This window comes from Ursus americanus, chromosome 34 (genome assembly GCF_024610735.1).
Source record: "Ursus americanus isolate L20-20 chromosome 34, mUrsAme1.1.p, whole genome shotgun sequence".
Classification (NCBI taxonomy): domain Eukaryota; kingdom Metazoa; phylum Chordata; class Mammalia; order Carnivora; family Ursidae; genus Ursus; species Ursus americanus.
This window is the reverse complement of record NC_142160.1, coordinates 4,623,826-4,642,926: the sequence shown is the minus strand read 5'-3', so window position 1 is coordinate 4,642,926 and position 19,101 is coordinate 4,623,826. Positions and strand designations below refer to the sequence as shown.

The 19,101-nt window shown below is 42.3% G+C and overlaps 1 protein-coding gene across 3 annotated transcripts in view; it reads right to left on the bottom strand.

Annotated features, from left to right (window-relative positions):
• The window catches only part of LOC123776395 (contactin-associated protein-like 3), a 178,769-nt gene that overhangs the window by 79,380 nt on the left and 80,288 nt on the right, over window positions 1-19,101 (bottom strand). For all 3 annotated transcript variants that reach the window (XM_045772334.2, XM_045772335.2, XM_045772337.2), the window contains exons 4-8: window positions 17,606-17,753; window positions 7,655-7,858; window positions 6,852-7,036; window positions 5,628-5,771; window positions 1,306-1,567 (exon numbers count right to left, since the gene is read on the bottom strand). In XM_045772334.2, coding sequence (XP_045628290.2) covers window positions 1,306-1,567; window positions 5,628-5,771; window positions 6,852-7,036; window positions 7,655-7,858; window positions 17,606-17,753 — 943 coding nt within the window. The remainder of the gene's footprint in view (window positions 1-1,305; window positions 1,568-5,627; window positions 5,772-6,851; window positions 7,037-7,654; window positions 7,859-17,605; window positions 17,754-19,101) is intronic.

Sequence of the window (19,101 nt, the reverse complement as noted above, 5' to 3'; positions counted from 1 at the left end):
TCTGATGGTGATCTGTGATCAGTGATTACAACTTGCTGAAAGCTCAGATAACAGCATTTTTTAGCAATAAAATATTTTTTAATTAAGGTACATATATTATTTTTCCAGACATAAAGCTACTGCACATTTAATAGACCACAGTATACTGCAGACATAGCTTTAACATGCATGGGGAAACCAAAAAAAATTCATTTGACTCACTTTATTGCAATATTTGCTTTATTGGGGTGGTCTGGAAACAAATCCAAGTATCTCTGAGGCATGCCTATATTTCAAATGTAAAAAACATCACCCCTCAAATGCTTCTGAAACAAGCAGCAAGACAAATTCACCTTTGGTTTGTTTCCGGAAATCAACACATTGCAATCTAAAAGCTTAAAAAATTTGTATAATATTTCAGCGCTGGCCTCCAAAAAAAGCTAAATAACTAAAACCTGTGTGTTGGAAGGGAGAGAGGTATGAGCTCACGTGAGGCAACGGTAAAACACAATCTCTTTTAGTTAATACGACATGCGGCTTGTAACTCTACACAAACCAAGATTGAAGCAATTTCCTAAAGCTGACCTGACACTCTTGGCTCTGCTCTTTTGCCGAGGTCCACATACGGAGTGAAGTCCACTCCGTATGCCGGTGGCCAGATTTTTTTTTGATTTATAGAGAGAAACAAAGACCTAAGTTTCATTCCCGTCTTTCAACCCCGACCTGGTAACCCAGGATCAGGCAAGATGTTCCTTCCATATTCAACATTCATGGAATGACATCCGCCTAGATTTAAATTTTTATCAGCACTCAAATGCAAAAGAGTCCCCAGAGTCCAAAGATAACATGACTCTGGAAGTGAGTTTAGAAACGTGGGTCCTTCTTGGAAGACGAGCAGAACATTCGCCCATAGTTATAAGGAGCCTTATCCAAAATAGGGATTCCCAAAGGAATCAGGAGCGCCGACAGAAAAGGGAAAAATGATAACTTCAAATATTATGAGGATCAGTGTGTGTATAGGTTCAAAAGACAGTTATAAGAAACCTATTTTCTCAAGAGGACTCAGGCTTGGGCTACTGTCTTCCAGTATTTCAAGCTGACTGCCAATTACTATCCATCAGCTTATAAGTGGGTTATTTTTTAAACTTTTTGATAGGTATGTGTGACATAGCTAACTACGTCACACCAACAGCCTGGAGATACCTAGTTCAAAGGTAAAAGACATTCAGATCCCTCTAGAAGGATTACAAATATCTTATTGATTCAGTCACTCATTTATTGCAGAGAAGACGTAAGGACGGTGCAGTCATAGCAAAAGCGTATTACCTGTTGTGACGTCCCTCGCTGGATGTCCGGGCTGGGACAGACTCAGCTGGAGTTTTCCATCATTAAGAACGAGGATGAGAGCCCCTGGCCCGTGTCGAAGCTGCGTGGTCAGCAGCAGCCCTGCCCTGTTCCACGTTCGAAATTGGAAAGCGACTGACACTTTGTCCTCTCCGGGGGTGCCTGGCAGAGCCAAGTAACTCCTGGAGCTCAGAAAAGTCACAGGCACAATTTGAGGCTGTGAGCACGAGAAGGACACGTTTCCCTGTGAATACAGCAGAAGAGGATTTAGGAAAGGGCAGGAGGGGCACTTTGACTTCATTAGCAATGGGTTTTCCAAGATGTGCAGTTTCCTATCAACCTTCTAGCAAACTAGGACTTAAGAACTAGGCTTCCCTATCAAACTTAAATCCAGATTTACCTGTATAGGCCCCTCAAACCATAGCACCGCCCTAGCTGAGCAAACCTACCTCTGAGTCTTTTAGGGAAGTTCTGTCTCCTCCATTTCTGGACATCAGCAAAGGAATCTCTTGCCCAGGCCTCATGCTGGGCGCGGGAGACAACAGAGGAGAGAGATATCTTCCCTTGAGGCGTTACACATTTATATCCAGTCTGAAGCCCAGCACCAAGGGCCACCTACTCCCAGAACTTTCCTGCACTCGCCTTGGTTGTGTAAACGTGCTTACAGGTCACTCAGGTGACGCGTACATGTGACTCAGGGGAGCGGTGTGCGTCGGCCCGTCTGAAGGAAAGGATGTGGCCGGCCTGGCCATCCCCAAGGCGAAGCTCGCACGGGCCGGGTCAGCCAGCTTGCCTTCACCCAGCCTAACGTCTGACCTGCCTGGTGGGCTGTTGTTCTTTTAATTTCATTTTATTTTACAAAAAGCACACCTTTTATCTTAGATTACATCTGTTGCTCCAGGGGAAAACTTATGTTTAATCATAGTGTTTGCAAAGAAGGAACTTAAGTTCTTAAAGTGACTTCAATTGGGATCTCTACAAGTGGGGCGCCTGGGTGGCTCAGTCGGTTAAGCAGCTGACTTCAGCTCAGGTCATGATCTCAGGGTCCTGGGATTGAGCCCTGCATCAGGCTCCCTGCTTGGCGGGGAGTCTGCTTCTCCCTCTGCCACTCCCTCTGCTTGTGTTCTCTCACTCTCTCTCCCCCTTCCCTCTCCCTTGGTAAATAAATAAAATCTTTTATAAAAAAAATTTTTTACAAGAATTTTTCCCTAAGATTGGATAAGTTTTCATAAATTCCAGAGGCATATGTGCCCAAACATTGCCCTTCCTCTCCAAAATATATCATGCAAGGAAATACAATGAGATAGGACTTAACTTAGCAGATATTGAAGCATACATACCATAAACGCAGTGTAATCAAGTCAACATGGTATTGGTACAGGAATAAACAGAGCAGCACAGCCCACTAACTAACCCACAGAAAGACCTGAGAATATATGTACAGCCAGTACGTAATGAAAGGTATGATTCAACCCTGGGCACAGAGGGTGGGCCTAGTTACTAAATAGTGCAGGCACAAATGGGTCCCCAGAAGGCATAAAGTAACAATTAAGCCACACAAAGAATAAATCCCAAAGACTTAATTTTTTTTCAGTTTTAAAATAAATAAATAAAACCAACTTTAAAACTTTTTATGGGAAAATCCATGAGACTCTATCTAGAGTCCAGGGGTTCAGAAGCATTCCAAAGCAAGACCAACTACTACAAAGCTATAAAGAGAAAATACCTAGACCCATTGAGCACATACAAATAAAAACATTTATATACTCAACATAGCATATAACATTTAATATAAAAGATGCAATATATAATTGTATATGATAACATGATCTTATATTTAATATAAAATTGATTAATCTGAAAAAATATTTGGATCATCAACGACAAAGGGTAATTTATCAAACATAAAACTCTCTTATCAACTGGGGCACCTGGGTGGCTCAGTCGGTTGAGTGACCGACTCTTGATTTCGGCTCAGGTCCTGAGCTCCGGGTCGTGAGATGGAGACTCTCTGCACTCAGCCCAGAGTCTGCTTGAGATTCGCTCTCTCCCTCTCCCTCTCCCTCTGCCCCTCCCCACATTCATGCTCTGTCTCTAAATAAATAAATAAAATCTTTAAAAAAAAACCCTCATAAATTGACCAGAAAAAAATTTTTAATAAAACTTAAAATGGCAAAAGAATAAGAATCAACAATGATCAGAAAAGCAAACCCCAATGGACAAAGGATTATTTCATTCATCAGCAGTCGGATAAACATGAAGTAACAATCAGGGATTAGTTCACGTCCATTGAGCTGGCATGAGCCCTAGCGCTGTCTAACAACATGTGGCCGCCTGAAATGTGAGGGGAGGGCTCTGCCTACACTGCTGGTGACAGATGTCGTGTTACAGTTTTTGTTTTTTTATGGAAAACAAACCAACAACATTTATTAAAATTGAAAGCTGTATAAAACTTTCAACCAAGAAATTCTATGCCTGAAAACTTTGCCATCAAAATAAAAGACCGAATATCAGAAAACAGAGGTGCGATTGCCTGTTCGTGGTAAAACAGACACAGAAATAAAGCAAACGTCTTGATTAGGAAATAAGTTTCCTAATGGAACATTGAGCAGCCATAACAACACAGAGCCGCAGCCGATGGCTGGAAAGAATTTCTGTAAGGTTTAGGGGCGCCTGGGCGGCTCAGTCGGGTTAAGTGTCTGCCTCTTGATTTCGGCTCAGGTTGTGATCTCAGGGTCCTGGAGGACTCTGCACTCAGTGGGGAGTCTGCTTGAGAGATCCTCTCTCTTCCTCTCCCTCTGTCCCTTCCCACCTTGAGCTCTTTCTCTCTAAAATGAAAAAAAAAAATAAATCTTTTTTTTTTTAAAGCATTTCCACAAGGTTTAGCTGAGTTGGAAAATTGAGATGGAGAAAAGCTTACATAAAACAATCCCATTTTTTTTTTAAGATTTTATTTATTTATTTGACAGAGAGAGCGAGACAGCACAAGCAGGGGGAACAGCAGAGGGAGAGGGAGAAGCAGGCTCCCTGCCGAGCAGGGAGCCCAACGCGGGGCTTGATCCCAGGACCCTGGGATCACGACCTGAGACGAAGGCAGACGCCTAACCATCTGAGCCACCCAGGCGCCCCAACAATCCCACTTCTGTAAACGATGCTAGATATGGAGGCATCGATAGTCACCAGTCCGTGTGTGAAGCTGAGGGTACTGATCTGTAGAGGATTCGGTTATAATGAACCAAACAGGGAAGGACAGATGCTACTACCTTAGTTACATGCTGGTCTCGGGGGAGGGCTCGCAGCCGCATGGAGAGACAGAAGGGTGACAACACTCCATCAGGGGTTAACCTGCTTGAAGGTAACACGCTCCTCATCTGCGGACCTAAGTCCCTGGATCCGTAGCGGACAGACCACTGGCCTTGAGGAGAGAAGGACCCGAACTTTCCCAGCTGCCTGCTTAAAGCCACATCCACCTTCTCAATAGCCAAGCAACTTTTCTGGCAAAATGTTTTTCTTTTTTAGGTCACACGAATGATTTTACTAGCGTCCCTTTGTGTATCTGTGGGCCTTGCCTCCCTTTGTAGAAACAATGGAGCATTCCTGCCGGACCCCCACATGCAGACCCTGAGCATGGAGATAAGGTACCATGGAGTCCGCACGCGATAAAGATACAGGGCAGACCCCTGCGCTCTCTTTATTGACGAACTCCTCACCCCCTCTCAAAACCCCTGGGCCAGGCAGAAACCTTGCAGGAGTCTTCTGAACGAGAATCCACCTTCTCCCCAGGTTGCTGGCCTCAAATTAAATTAAGCTCAAATTCCTTTCCAATCAAAATTATCTCTTGAGTATTGGCCTTTCGAGCAAGTGACAGACCGCTGAACTTGGAGTTCAGTAACACGAGCGAGAAGCAAGAGGAAATCAATCACAGAGACCCTGCTTTGAAAAGTCTGTATCTGAATGCGCTGTGACAAAGCGTGCGTCTGTTTCCATGCACGTGTAAAAATGAAGAAACGTGATGGGGATGAAGGGGGGCACTTGTGCGGAGCCCTGGGTGGTGTATGGAAGGGCTGAATCCCTATACCGTACACCTGCTACTAATATTATACTAATATTATACTGTATGTTAACTACCTGGAACTAGAATTTTAAAAAATTAAATTAATTACTTAATTAAGTCAAATATGAACTAAAAGATAGATATGATTGGCAATTTCCCTGCCTTCAGAAGGGGGCATATTCTAAGACTGGATCAATCAGACAAGTTGCAGTCCCCTTTTTCTCTTGACCTTGCATATACACGTTCTTACCATGAGGAGGATCTGTGGTTTGTGTTTCTTGGACAAATCAATGATATCCACTCCATTATAGTAGAGATTTTCGAAGCAGCCGTGAAAGTTTTTATGTGGGAATGCCACTGATTTTCCGTGTCCAGGAATCCCTCCAAAGCTGATCTTAGAAAGAAAAAAATGACATAAATAATATTGTTTAATGATTTTCTGATTATCTGCCTAAAATATTTATGCTTAGCAGGTATAGGATAATTGCCTCAAGCCTATCTGGCATTATTTTAACATCATGTTAACTTCAAGTGAAGTTTTAGATGTCGATTTACCAATGCTTTCTTTATTATATTTAGATAAGTAGTTTAAACACCCTTCTTGCAATTTGCTACTGAAATGGCTATGTCACTTTAGTTGACGGGGAATGTTGTACGTTCATTTCCACGGTCACTCTTGATCTGTGTGACAATGCAGCTGAGTGTGATGACATTCTACTTTATAAACCTTTCTAGAACCCAGACTTCAGGGTCCTGGTCTTTGCCATGACGCTGCTGATAGGTTAGAATAATGAAGCCATTGATAATCTCATTCGAGACCAGGCTCTCCAGCTGGCCTCCTCTGCTGAGGCCACTTATACTAAATGAATGTTGAAATCATCCCATTTGCTCTGATAGATGTGCTGAGCAGAACTGGCAGAACAAAAGGTGTACTTCAGCAGGTTATCTACGTGTGGGCAACATGCTGCGAATATGTTAAGCCTTTAAATATCCCGAGAAACAGTATTTTGAGTCGTGTGCATTTGGCTCTCTTGTTCCTCGAAAAAGCAGGTTGGAATATGCGTTGATTACTTCTCCAAAGTACCCTAGATTGCTAATTCTGTTTAGGATCGCCCTAAAACACAAAGAAATCTCCAAGGGAATGGTTCACAGCCAACACCAGATGTAACACAGAAGAACTGTCCGAACGAACGCGTTTTAATGTGCTGCCTGTCGTACTGATAGCCCTTCATGTACATATTTCCCAAATTTAATGACAACTTCCTCTCACGTGAAAACTAACATCGACGAGTGACACAACGTCTCAACAGCGCACGTGTGTATCTCCCACCGTGCCGATGACACCCATGGGAGACGTTTCACCAGAATTCCAAATTATTAGCAAAGGAATTTCTCTGGGTAGTGGTATTTTCTTAGAAGGTTCTGTTGCATTTAAGTAATAAAATCTGTAATACTGAAAAAGTAATGTTCACACCTCATAATCAAGATCCAAATAGCTGGACTCGCCCTTTGCCTGGAAATGCTGAGTGTGCCTGTCCACCGTGAAGTTGACGTGTGAGTTCAGGAGCTCGACGAGGACAGAATGCCAGTGCTGGTCGTCCAGCAGGCTGCCCAGGGTGAGGGTCACATGGGCGTCAGGGGAGGGCAGGTTAGCATGGCCTAGAAGGACAGGAGAAGCAAATGAACCGCTCCATCCAACTCAATACCATGGCCGCCACATGGGAGGTCGTCACTTCTCCCAATTACTTCCCTTACATCCTTCTATCCCGAGAACTGGTCAGCTGCTTTTATCTTAGCCTTATATATGACCTTTTCTCACTAGTGACTGATTGCTCTATGTTTCTTATTTTATGATTGTTAATTACTGCATTTTCATTTCTCTTGAAAATATCTTCTTCCTAGAACCTCATGTATAGTACTTACCTAAATTCAGGGATCCACTCCTGTCTTTACAAATTACCAGGTTATTTACGGAACATGTACAAATGGTCTTACACCATGATCAAACTATAAAACTTTTTACAGTGAAGATATTCAGGATACATGCATGTTGTCCGTAGTACACTTCAACTGTGGAGCGACCATGGTTCCATTTGCCTAGACCATTCTGGTTTACACCTGTTGCTTCAGAGTAATTATTTATAGGGTCTTCTTTCTTTCTCAGAAGTGTTCTGGTTTCAGGATAAATTGACTACTTAACTGTGAAAAACTGAATATTAAATGATACTTTCATCTAAATAAGCATATTTTCGAAAACACCCACTTGTAGGTTTTTACCTGAATTAAGGGATAAGATGAGTTTTCCTTTAACTAACTCCAGGGTGATGTGTTTGCCATTTTGTCCTTCTCTGTGGAGTAGAATCCCATCAGTCTGCCTGGTTTTAAATTTCAAAGAAATAACATCTTTTGTTGGACTCACGGATTTCTGATTAAATGTGTATAGCAAGGAGCTTTTTCCATCAAAATTAACCATCTCAGATCCTACAGCGGGAGACATTAAAAAGTAACCTAAGTATAATATATCTTTACTCATGCATCGAAATGAGCAAGTCGACACAAACACACGCATACGTAATATATCTCCGGTTTGTTTAGTACAGGGGGGAAAAACGGTGCTGCCGATTCTCCCTTGATACCAGTAGTTGAGATCCCTAAACCCCACTGTTTGCCTTTTCTGACATTTTCCCTAACATGTATCAACTAGAAATACTTCTGCTGACTAAGTCCATTTGCTTCTGCCTTTCTATTGGCCACTTTACGTCCTATAAACAATGAAGATCGGTAAAGAAGTTGAAGTCACTCCCCGCCACAGCACATCAGGGCTACGAAGCTGCCATTGTCCCTCACCTTTCTGATAGTCTTATTTCCCCAACTACCGAGGTCACTTGCATTCTGTTTATTGAAAAAGTTATATGTTATCATTAACATAAAAAGAACATTGGTCAAAGCAATTGAAGACGGAACAAGAGATCCACAAAGGGATTCATATTACCCAGAAAAATCTCTCATATTTTTCGTATTTCGTAAGTAAAAAGACAAGACGTTATTGTGCCTTAAGACAAAAACCGTAAGATTTTACTCATATGTGGAATCTAAAAACAAAAGAAATTGATAGACAAACAGAAAGTAGAATCAGACCTATAAATGCAGAGAACAAACTGGTGGCTATCAAAGGGACAGGGTGGGGGGGATGGATAAAATGGGAGAAGGGGATTGGCAGGTAGGGGCTTCCAGATATGGAGTGAATGAATAAGTCACGGTATGAAAGGTACAGGTAGGAAATATAGGCAACAATATTGTAATCCAGTTGTATGGGGACACAGGGCAGCTACGCTTGTGGTGCATCGTATAGCCCTGTAAAGTCGTCGAATCACTATTTTGTACACCTGACACTAATGTAACATCGTGTGTACACTTCACTCAAATAAATTTTTTAAAAAGGAAATTTTAAAAAATGTGTAGGTGCAATAAATGAAGGTTTAAGAGAAAGCCAGTGAAACAGGAAGCTGGTGTCTTTCGAGCCAATGATACGATGTCGTTTAACTTCACAAAACCCTATACCTAATGACACTGGGACCTATTTCATTCAGATGAACCAAAATATTTACAGTAAACCCTTTATGTTTGCAACTCTAAGGAATCATTTATTTCATGCAGCCACCTTTTGAAAATTCAGGAGTTTGATTTTGATTCCCATACATGGTGGAAAATACATAAACACGGAAGTGTGTCTAGAAATCACAGAAACAAGCAATTATTCTTCATTGCATAGTTAAATGAATGTCTGATAAAAACATAACCCTTTGTCAAATTAAAATGATGTCCTTTAGCACGTCAGATGACAATACAGTAATGAGAATTTGATAATGAAGGATTTAAATGATTTCACATTTTACTAGTATAGTTTATCTGCCAGCATGTCACTGAAAGGCAATGATAATAATTAAGGCTCATTTCTGCAGTTAGCGAAGAAGAAATGTTTGTTCCACGAATGATTTTATCAGGTTTATTTTGATCAGATCGTGTTTGTCCCCAGCTTCCCTATTGCCACCATTGCTTTGTAAGAGTAACACTGGTCTTCTAGGGATGAGGATGTCCTGCCGTGTTGGCTAAGCACAGATTACTGGGCCCCATCCCAGATTGTGACTCTGCTGGCCTAGGGTGGGACCTGAGAATCTGCATTTCTGACGTGTTTCCTAGCAATGTTGATGTGGCTGGTCTGGTGACTACATATGAGAACCACTGCTCTAAAGAACCTAAATTATATTTCCTGGAACATTCCCCTTGGGCAAAATGGAGTAGTGAAAAATTTATTCAATCTGTAGAAACACAAAAAAATGGCCTTGAAACCCTTTTGTTCTCATGTTTTCATTTTCTCTCCAATGAGATCACTAACACTTGTATCTAGAACAATCAACCACATGTTAATCATCACATTATATCTTATGAGGCACATTTAACATGTATTTTGACAGGTTCACTAAGCCTATAAGGGGACTGAATGATAACCTAGCTATGTCGTCAATGGAATAAAGCAAAACCACTTCAAACAATATATCTTGTGGTAGTCCTCGTAGTTTCATTAAAATCTTAAATGATAACAAACTTAAGCTCAGTGTAGAGGGTAAAAACAGCACAGATAAAATTCAGGAATTGCTTTTAGAAGTCTGCAATGTGAGGCTGCTCCTTCTCTTCATCTGAAATGACTCACATAACTCTGCAGCCTGTACAGCCCCACAAGTTAATTTTTAAAGGGTCGTTAAAAAAAAAAGAATCATGGCAGAGAGCACAGGTACCCACAAAGCCTAAAATGTGTGCTGTCTGGCCCATACAGAGGTTTCTCATCCCTCACTCTGCAGCATCAACCAGTGATGCTCTCCGTGCCGGATTCCTGACTGCTTACAGGTGGCCGTGATAAGAACCAGCTCACGGCCAGACATGTTGGGATCCTTCTTCGATTTAAAAATTAAAAACCCAGGGGCGCCTGGGTGGCACAGCGGTTAAGCGTCTGCCTTCGGCTCAGGGCGTGATCCCGGCGTTATGGGATCGAGCCCCACATCAGGCTCCTCCGCTATGAGCCTGCTTCTTCCTCTCCCACTCCCCCTGCTTGTGTTCCCTCTCTCTCTGGCTGTCTCTATCTCTGTCAAATAAATAAATAAAATCTTAAAAAAAAAAAATAAAAATAAAAAATAAAAAATAAAAATTAAAAACCCTATTTTAGATGGGAAATCACAAATTTAATTATTTTTGTTGATCTGCCTGTTGCATAATTCAATACACTTCATTTGTGGCTATTCCTGAATATGTATTTATGAGGTCAAAAAATAGGTAAATATTTTGGCTCCTGTGTAGTAATATAAAAGATTGGTTTTATAGGGACAGTCTTCAGATTCCACTTTGGCAGGGATTTTGCTTTGGCAAATACCATTTTGTTATTAAAAGACCATTTCCTCCTCATTTTCCCTCCCTCCTCTCCCCTCACACTGCCCTGACTTAATTTCCGTCCGTTCCCCAAGTACGGCTTCATTTTCATTTAACATGGGTGCAGCACCCACTAGGTGCTGGGATGCTGGGATGAAACCCAAGGGGACAGACGTGGTCCGGCCCTCCCAGAGCTGACACTGCTTCCCTCACCTTCTCACTTCTGCTATCAGGAAAGAACGCATTTCACCAGGAATATTCTAGTCTTACTGTGGGTTGCTAAGGAAACTAGTGACAAGGAAGCTCACAGTCAGGCTGGAGGAAGTAGGAGCAAGGGGGCTCTTCTCTGGGGAAGTGTCTGGAAAGAACGAATGTAAGACCTTACCAATCACATGGCACCTGCCACATGCAAATTACAGATAGGCACCCAACAGTAGCCAACACGGTTCAAACAACGGGCTATACTGTGGATCAAGAAGCCCCAGTGTGAAGCCTACATGATAAATAAGAGTACACTTTGTTACAAAGATGACCTGCAACAGGAATATTTAGATTGGAGACTCGATTAGAGGCCCTGTGAAAGAGAATCAATTCTACAAAATGTTGTTTACTTACAAACGTTCATAAATCAATCTGAATATCTGAAAACAAACTGACAAGTCACTAAATAGAACATTTTTAAGCATGTATCACTCAAACACAATTTTGAAAGGCAACAGATTTTTAAAAATTAAACCAAAACATCATATTGTGGGACAGTGAGTTTGCAGTAGCTAGCTCTCCAAGTGTGGATGGGGGGCAGCCCCAGGCAGGCACCCCTGAGTGCAATCTCCACTAAGTAGAGGCTCCCCTCACCTGCATGCCACCTGTTAGTGATAGGCATGAAAATATAACCTCAGTTAATAACACGAATAATTCTAAATTAAAATCATATAAAATCGGAAAAGACACTTTCTATTTTCAATTAAGTACCACATTTTCTATTTGGGGATATAGGTTCTTTACTCTTACAATAGACGAAACTATTGTTTCCCATCCTAATTCATAATAAGTGACCACTGTTTCAAGTACCCCAATTATTTAATTAGTTGAATTAATATAAAGACATTTTTCATGAAGCCTTCTTGTAAAAGTTAAGTGTGATGTTCAGGGGTAATGTAATGCATTATTTTGGTGTTTTTATTCAAATAAAAAATGTTAGAGTTGATTATTTGTATTATTATGGCATTTAAAATTTTATTATATTTATATCACATATATTTATATTACATATATTTATATTGCATATATAAATTTATATTTATATTACATATATGTTTATATTTGATGACTATCAGTAACAATATGATGAAAAAAAGGGCCCACACATACTAGTCATTTAGGGAAAGAAATCCATTTACCAGCATGAGACTAGATTTGTACTGATAGAATCACAGCCTCTGGGTCTGGTCCCACAAACAGCCTTTCAGAACAACACAGAGCAGTAGCTCAGAGAAAGGGCTGGAGTTGCCCTGTGAGGATCCAAATCCTGATTCTATTGTGGAAACCTTAACCCATCTGTGCCCGTTTCCTCCTCTGTAGAGGATCCTTAACCCATCTGTGCCCGTTTCCTCCTCTGTAGAGGATCCTTAACCCATCTGTGCCCGTTACCTCCTCTGTAGAGGATGAAGAGGTCTTTCCCACACAACATTGAATGGAGTATTAAATAAGTCAACATCTAGACAGTGTGCGCAACAGTGCCTGAAACACGGGTGTTGGCTACATTATTATGTGAGAGCGCTGGGCAACGAAAAGGAAGCGCCACAAGAGTGAGAGCTGCATTTATGACTTCGGCTCCTGATCAAGATGGAGTAATTAGATTTACTCTCTCACTTGAAGCCAGAAAAAATAGTTGGGGGGGAGGGCACATAAAACAATGGTTTTCATGATGCCCAAGAGATGAGAGACATACAAGATAAGCCCAGGAACACCACCTGGGGCACTGCCTCGAGAGAGATTCCAGGTCATAGAGCAGGAAGGAGAGACAAGGGCAGAGCCCAGCAGACGCCCTGAGAAGAGGACATAGAGTCAGGAGTCTGGTGGGAACAAAGCCCCTGGTGTCCACTGGGAAAGCATGGAGCAGAGAAGGATAAACGGGGAGAACACTGGTGATCAGCATTCAGCAAAGTATGGATCAGTGCGTGCGAGTGGTAAAGCTCATCAAGACCAGGAAATGAACCATCGAAAAGGATGAATGGGAAAGAACGATGGCTGAACACAGGGTTGGGAATAGCGCCCACTGCATCATCCAGACTGGAAACCTCCCCAGTCTTTGCCATTGGGTGGTGGGTCTTACCTTAGTGGTGGGAATAACTACCCTAGACCAAACATTGCTCCGGTGTGGGCTAACAAATTGTAAAAGCAAAACCTAAAAGGATCCAAATCCATTCAATTCAATGTGTCCTTGAAGAAAACTCAAGCTATAAGAAAGCAAAAATATCCAGCATCCAACAAGGTAAAAATCAAAATGTCTGGATTCTACTCAAAAATTTCCAGGCATACAGGGAAGCTGGAAAGTACGACCCACAATGAGGAAAAAAATCAATCAAAACAGAACTGACACAGATGTTATAATTAGAAAAGAAAGACACTAAAGTAGTTGTTATAACTGTCATCCATATGTTCAAAAAGTCAAGTAGATACACAAAAGACTTTTTAAAAAGTGAAAATTACAATGTCTGAGTTGGAAAATACACTGAATGGGATTCCTGGCAGATAAAACATTGCAGAAAAATAGACCAGTGAACTTGAAGACACAGAAATAGCAATATTTTTAAGTGAAACAAAGAGGAAATAATAATAATTTAAGAAGAAAAAAACCAGGACATCAGTGAAGTCATGTAACAAAACAAAGTCAAACAGCCTGATACATGTTTTATCAATGATAATTGGGTCCCTGATGGAAAAGAGTGAAGGGAAAATATAGAAAAAATATTTGAAGAAACAATGGCTAAAACTTTCCAAAGCTGATGAAAACTATAAACCCACAATTTCAAATAGCCTGATGAGCTCTGAACACAAGAAACAGAATAAAATAAAACAGAATCAAACCAGAAACAAATTGTTCAAAATCTTAAAAGCAACTAAAGAAAAAAAGGTCATGTCATATTCAGAGAAACAAAATTACAGATGGCGGCGGATTTCTCAGTGGAGAGGATGCAAGTGTGGAAACAGAAGAGCGCCATCTTGAAAGTGATGAACCTAGAATTCTATACTGAGTTAAAATAATGTTAAAAAATGAAGGCGAAATACCAACTTTCTTCAGACATACAAAACGTGAAAGATGCCTCATCGGCAGATCTATGCTGCAAGAAAATATTAAATGAAGTCTTTGCGGGGAAGGAAAATGAAATGTGGAAACAGAGATCAATACAAAGGAAGAAAGAACATCAGAATTTACATGGGTCAATGAATATGTATCTCATTGTGTATAAAACATAAACACTACATTGCATATAAAATAGAATGTTAACAACAGGCTTATAAATATCAACACATGTTGAGGTTGCTAAATAAAGCCTATAAATTTTTACTGCAACAGTCTATACGTTTTTAAAATAAACACAGTATTTTAAGTTTTTTAAAGTAGGCTTCATGCCCCGTATGGAGCCCAACGTGGGACTTGAACTCACGACCCTGAGATAGAGACCTGAGCCGAGATCAATGGATGCTTAACTGACTGAGCCACCCAGATGCCCCAAATAAACACAATATTTTAAAATGCCAATTACATGTTTTATTTCCTTCTCCTCTTTCCTGTGTACCCATTTTATTTTCAATGCCTAATTTGACACAGGACAAGAGTGTCACGTGGATGACTGGTAGACCCCCATGGTGTTGGCCATTCTATGCCTACATATTCCATATTCCTAAGGATTCACGCACTCCCTTCCTTCCTCTTTTCTCCTCTTCCGTCCTCCTCTCCTTCTTTCTCCCTTCCCTTATTCAAACAATCAACACACTAATAAACGTAAGATTACATTACAAGAGCACACCACCACATGATGCGAATGGTATGAGTTCAAGGGAACGCTTGAGAAGACACTGACCATGAACGCAAGGAGTCAAAGTAGAAAAGGAGGAAGAGAAGATACCCCAAAAGATGAATAACAATGGAGAAAGAAATGACGGTGGACCTGGGGCCAGTGTCTGTGTCTGTGGCTTCAGAGATCTGTGTCGAGGATGTCAACGTGGAACTGATCAGAGTGTGTAAATGTTATTGAAAATTTAAGAAAGCAGAGGAACCCAAATGGAGACCTTTTTGGAGTGGGATACAAAGCCTAGAACAAGTCCTTGGGGAATATGGCAGTGGACACACAAGACTGTTGGAGGGGGCGAGGAACTCTAAGAAGACGCCACATGCTCCATGTCCACTCTAGGAGTCAGGCGAGAGGAGGGATTTTCAGGTACAGAACCTGTGTATGCCAAGCCAGGAAGCCATGAAAAATGCCTGGTGTTTGTAGGAATAACAAGGATTACTGTAATTGGAGTTTCAAGAAATGAAACCAAAAAGAGAAGTTGCATCTAAGAGACATTATATGCCAAGATAAGCAATCTGGACATTTTCTCAATATCAACAGAGCAGTGAAAATAGAAATGGGGGAAAAAAAGACAATAATTAGCACTTTGGGCTATAAACCATATCATATTCAATTACTGTCAAAAATAAAAGTGCAAAGCTCTATGCTTGAACAATTATTCTTATTAATAATAAAAATGAAGACAATACAGAGGCCCCACTATTAATAAAGAAGGTACTTTGCCTAGTTTTACAAGTCGCGATGATTATTATCAGTCTAGTTTTATGCTAGGAGCCCCCTGGGCTCGACAGCTCATGTTTACTGAATTTAGGAGGCATGAAGGCCCTTCTGGGGACCAGGCCCGCAGCTCTGATCTCCCTGGTACTGACCTCTGACCCAAGGAACTGGTGTAATATCTCCTCACAAAGAACATCCAGCTAATGGCAAATCGCCATCAAAGACCATGTTCTGCTTTGAAGTCAGTAAGCCTGAAGTTGTTTCCACAGTAATGGGAGAAAGGAGAAGCTAATTTTATGGGATCAAAGAGAAAACGCAGATCAGATGTCCCAGCTTGCAGCGGTAAGCACGTTCATGGATCTCAGAAGCAAAAGGAGGGAAGGAGATGGCCAATGGATAGAGGGGAAAAAGGCTGACAGCATCACAACACCATCTGCACTGCATGGAAATGCCAACACAGAGGTGGGGTTTGGAAACGGAGCGAAAGCGGAGCCTGTCCTCAGGAAGACGGGGCCTGGTCTCAGCTGAGGCCGAAGGGGACCCTTGAATCTAGGATGGGGATGCTTCTGGGATGGTGAGCCTCACATCAGGTCTCATTGTCTGTGGGGTTAGCAAAGGGCCGGTGCTGTCGTTGCTATGCAGCGATCACTGCGCCCCACAGTGCCCACACGCTCCCCGATCCCTGAGTCAGCAGAAACCAAGATTCTACGGCCCTTGTTTCAAATGCTCCTTCCTCCCTCCCTCCTGGAAGCCCCTCCCTACCCCCCAGCTCACCTTCCAAGCCCTTCGCTTTGCAAACCGACTGACCGCTCTACTCCCTAGGCCCCAGGTTCGTGTTCCGATATTTTACATTTATTTTGTACAATTTTATGACTTCTCATAAAATTCCGACAAAGAAAATCAATCATTTTAGAAGGGCCCCCTACGTCCAATCCCTAACACAGTTCTTTGCAAGTAGCAAGTGTCTGATAAATTCTTATATGGCATGTGAGGGAATAAAGAAACGAAAGCCTGAATGATATAGAAGTTATGAGAACCAAATTTTGGGGAAAAAAAGACATAGTTTTTAAATCCTAGATCCAGTAGGTAATAGCTCTCGCAAACATCTCCAGTCCTCCTCTGAGGCAGAGAGCTTATGACTATACCAGATCCCCTTGGCTGGTGTGAGAGTTGAATGAGAAAATGTCTGTAAGGTAGGATCTGACACATTAAATATTCTGCATATGGTAGATCTTATTGATACTTTTCTGCAAAGCTAATGCTCTGATCAGGTATGAAATGAAGTGTGACCAAAAACCCAACCTCCCACGATGTTCCCATCCAGCATACTCTTTGGGTTATTCTCCAGTTTTCTAGAAGATTTTTTTAAAATAATTTTTTTTCTTTCATAGTCATTTAAGAAATTCCAGTATGTTTTGGATCATCCAAATGTCAAGTGTAGAGTCGATTCCCCCACAGATGTCACTGAATGCATTTCTGCTTGTGTTCAGGCTCACGTTGGCTGTGACTTCTGTCACTCTTCTCATCAGTGAGAAAAGAGGTAAGACACAACACAGACATGATGTTCAAACGAGGGTTCACCTCGAGGAAAGTGGGGATTCAAGCAGTGAATATGGGAGAAGCACCAAGTCATTGTGGATTACAGGGAAAACAAGATCACCTGCTGTCACCTGTGTTCCCACACCAGGGTCACCTCAGTGTCCGAGAACAGCACCATCCATCACAGTGACTTACTGTTGTCGACTCGTTAATTTTATGACGCACCCACTCTAAAACAGGTACCCTGCTCTTCTCTGGGAATCTAGGACCCTGAGGCTCCGTTCGGGCGCACCTCTACATTCAACTAGAAAATAAAGACAGCAATATCCGGCTTTCCATAAAAACAGTGTTACACACAGAGCTATTTAAGAGGCTGGAAAAAGTCAAGCTCGGTTTTCAGCCTGGGCTTTAAAGCGTGCCCCTCTGTGGCTGATTTCGGGGGTGGGGGGTTGGGGGGGTAAACACCACTTACGGTATGCGCATCCGTACACTTCTATCCGCATCCCGATCCTGCCCTTAGGGTTCCAGGCTAAGGGGAGGAAGCGCAGGAACCTGGCTTCGAAGGAAGGCTGCAGTCGGTAATGCACCACACTGTCCGCGTTTGTGTTTCCTGGAAAACCCTGGGAGAGAACGGAGAAAGGGATCAATGCGCCTGCAGAGCACGGAGTTCACGCTGTCACTTCTCATGCCAGTGACGGATGGAGGCTTCACTTTGTTAATATGTGAAAGGCTGCCTGCTTTATAGAAATGCTGCTACTGTTCGAGAGGGATGTGACAACCTTTCTTCAGGGCCTGGATTAGTCAGTCACCATTGTTCTAAGCTTTCCTCATTTGCAGGGTGATTTAAATTTCAGTGGCACCATGAAGCTGGCTATAAACCTGCTACCCTTGAAGGCTTGCTTTTGGAAAGTTGCTCTTCCCTTAAGCATTTCCCTAATCTCTAAGCAGTTAAGACGTTTACATGCAGTCCCACATCCAAGGCAATCAAGCACAATGATAACTTGCAGTTTGTGCAGCAAAAACCCTCCACTCTGGGATTTGCGAGCTGGAAGGGACCTAGACAGGGTTCTAGTTCAAAAGCCTTCATCTATAAATGCAAAACCAAAGTCTAAGAAAGTAGGATGATTCTGCAGCGGTCGGATAGCTGTCATCCAGCAAGACTAGATTCCTGGGTTTCGGATTTCAATCCCAGTGTTCTTTGTGCGTGGTCAGTTGCCCCAAGTTAGCCGCACTCCGGGAGCCCCCGGGGGACCCACAAGACGGAGGGGTGCGCTTGCTCAGCCACAGGCACCTGGCCTCATGCTAGAAGGGGCCAGCATGAAAGCAGGGCAGGCTGGTAGGATGTGTGACGTGTTTCTCATGGTGTTGATGTCCATGTAAATATCTGCACATAGGGAAACCCTTCCCAAAGAGGGGGATGCTTCTGCATATACACACATTAATTACAGTTATGTAACTAACGATTTAATCATTTTTTAAAAGGTAACACATACATGCAAGAAAAATTACAAAATGCAACACAGACTCCAACACACAGGAAGTGCATTCCCACGCAGCCTCTCCACCCTGTCCTGGCCACCCCTCTTGAACGGCATTTACTGAGGTGTTCCGTACTTTTATGTGGGGGGGGGGGGGAGAAGGATGGGTTTCAGATGACATGAATTTAGTTATCCCCTCTCAGCGAATCGACCCCCCTCACCCCTACGGTCTTGCCCACGTTAGCATTAACGCCGGCACATCAATAGTCAATACTCAGGAAGCTGTAGGGTGCGTCAGAAGATCACAGCTCATGTGTAAGCAATTCACCTGTGCCTGTGAAGTCCACGGAGATGCTTGGCTCCTCTGTCCTGCCACCTGAGCCCCAGAACTCCTCTAGCCTCCCTTGGAACAGGGTTTCAACGGGCTCTTTCTGCTCTGAGCATTTTAGAGCCTGAGCTTTGTATCCCTTTTAAAATTGACTCCATCAAT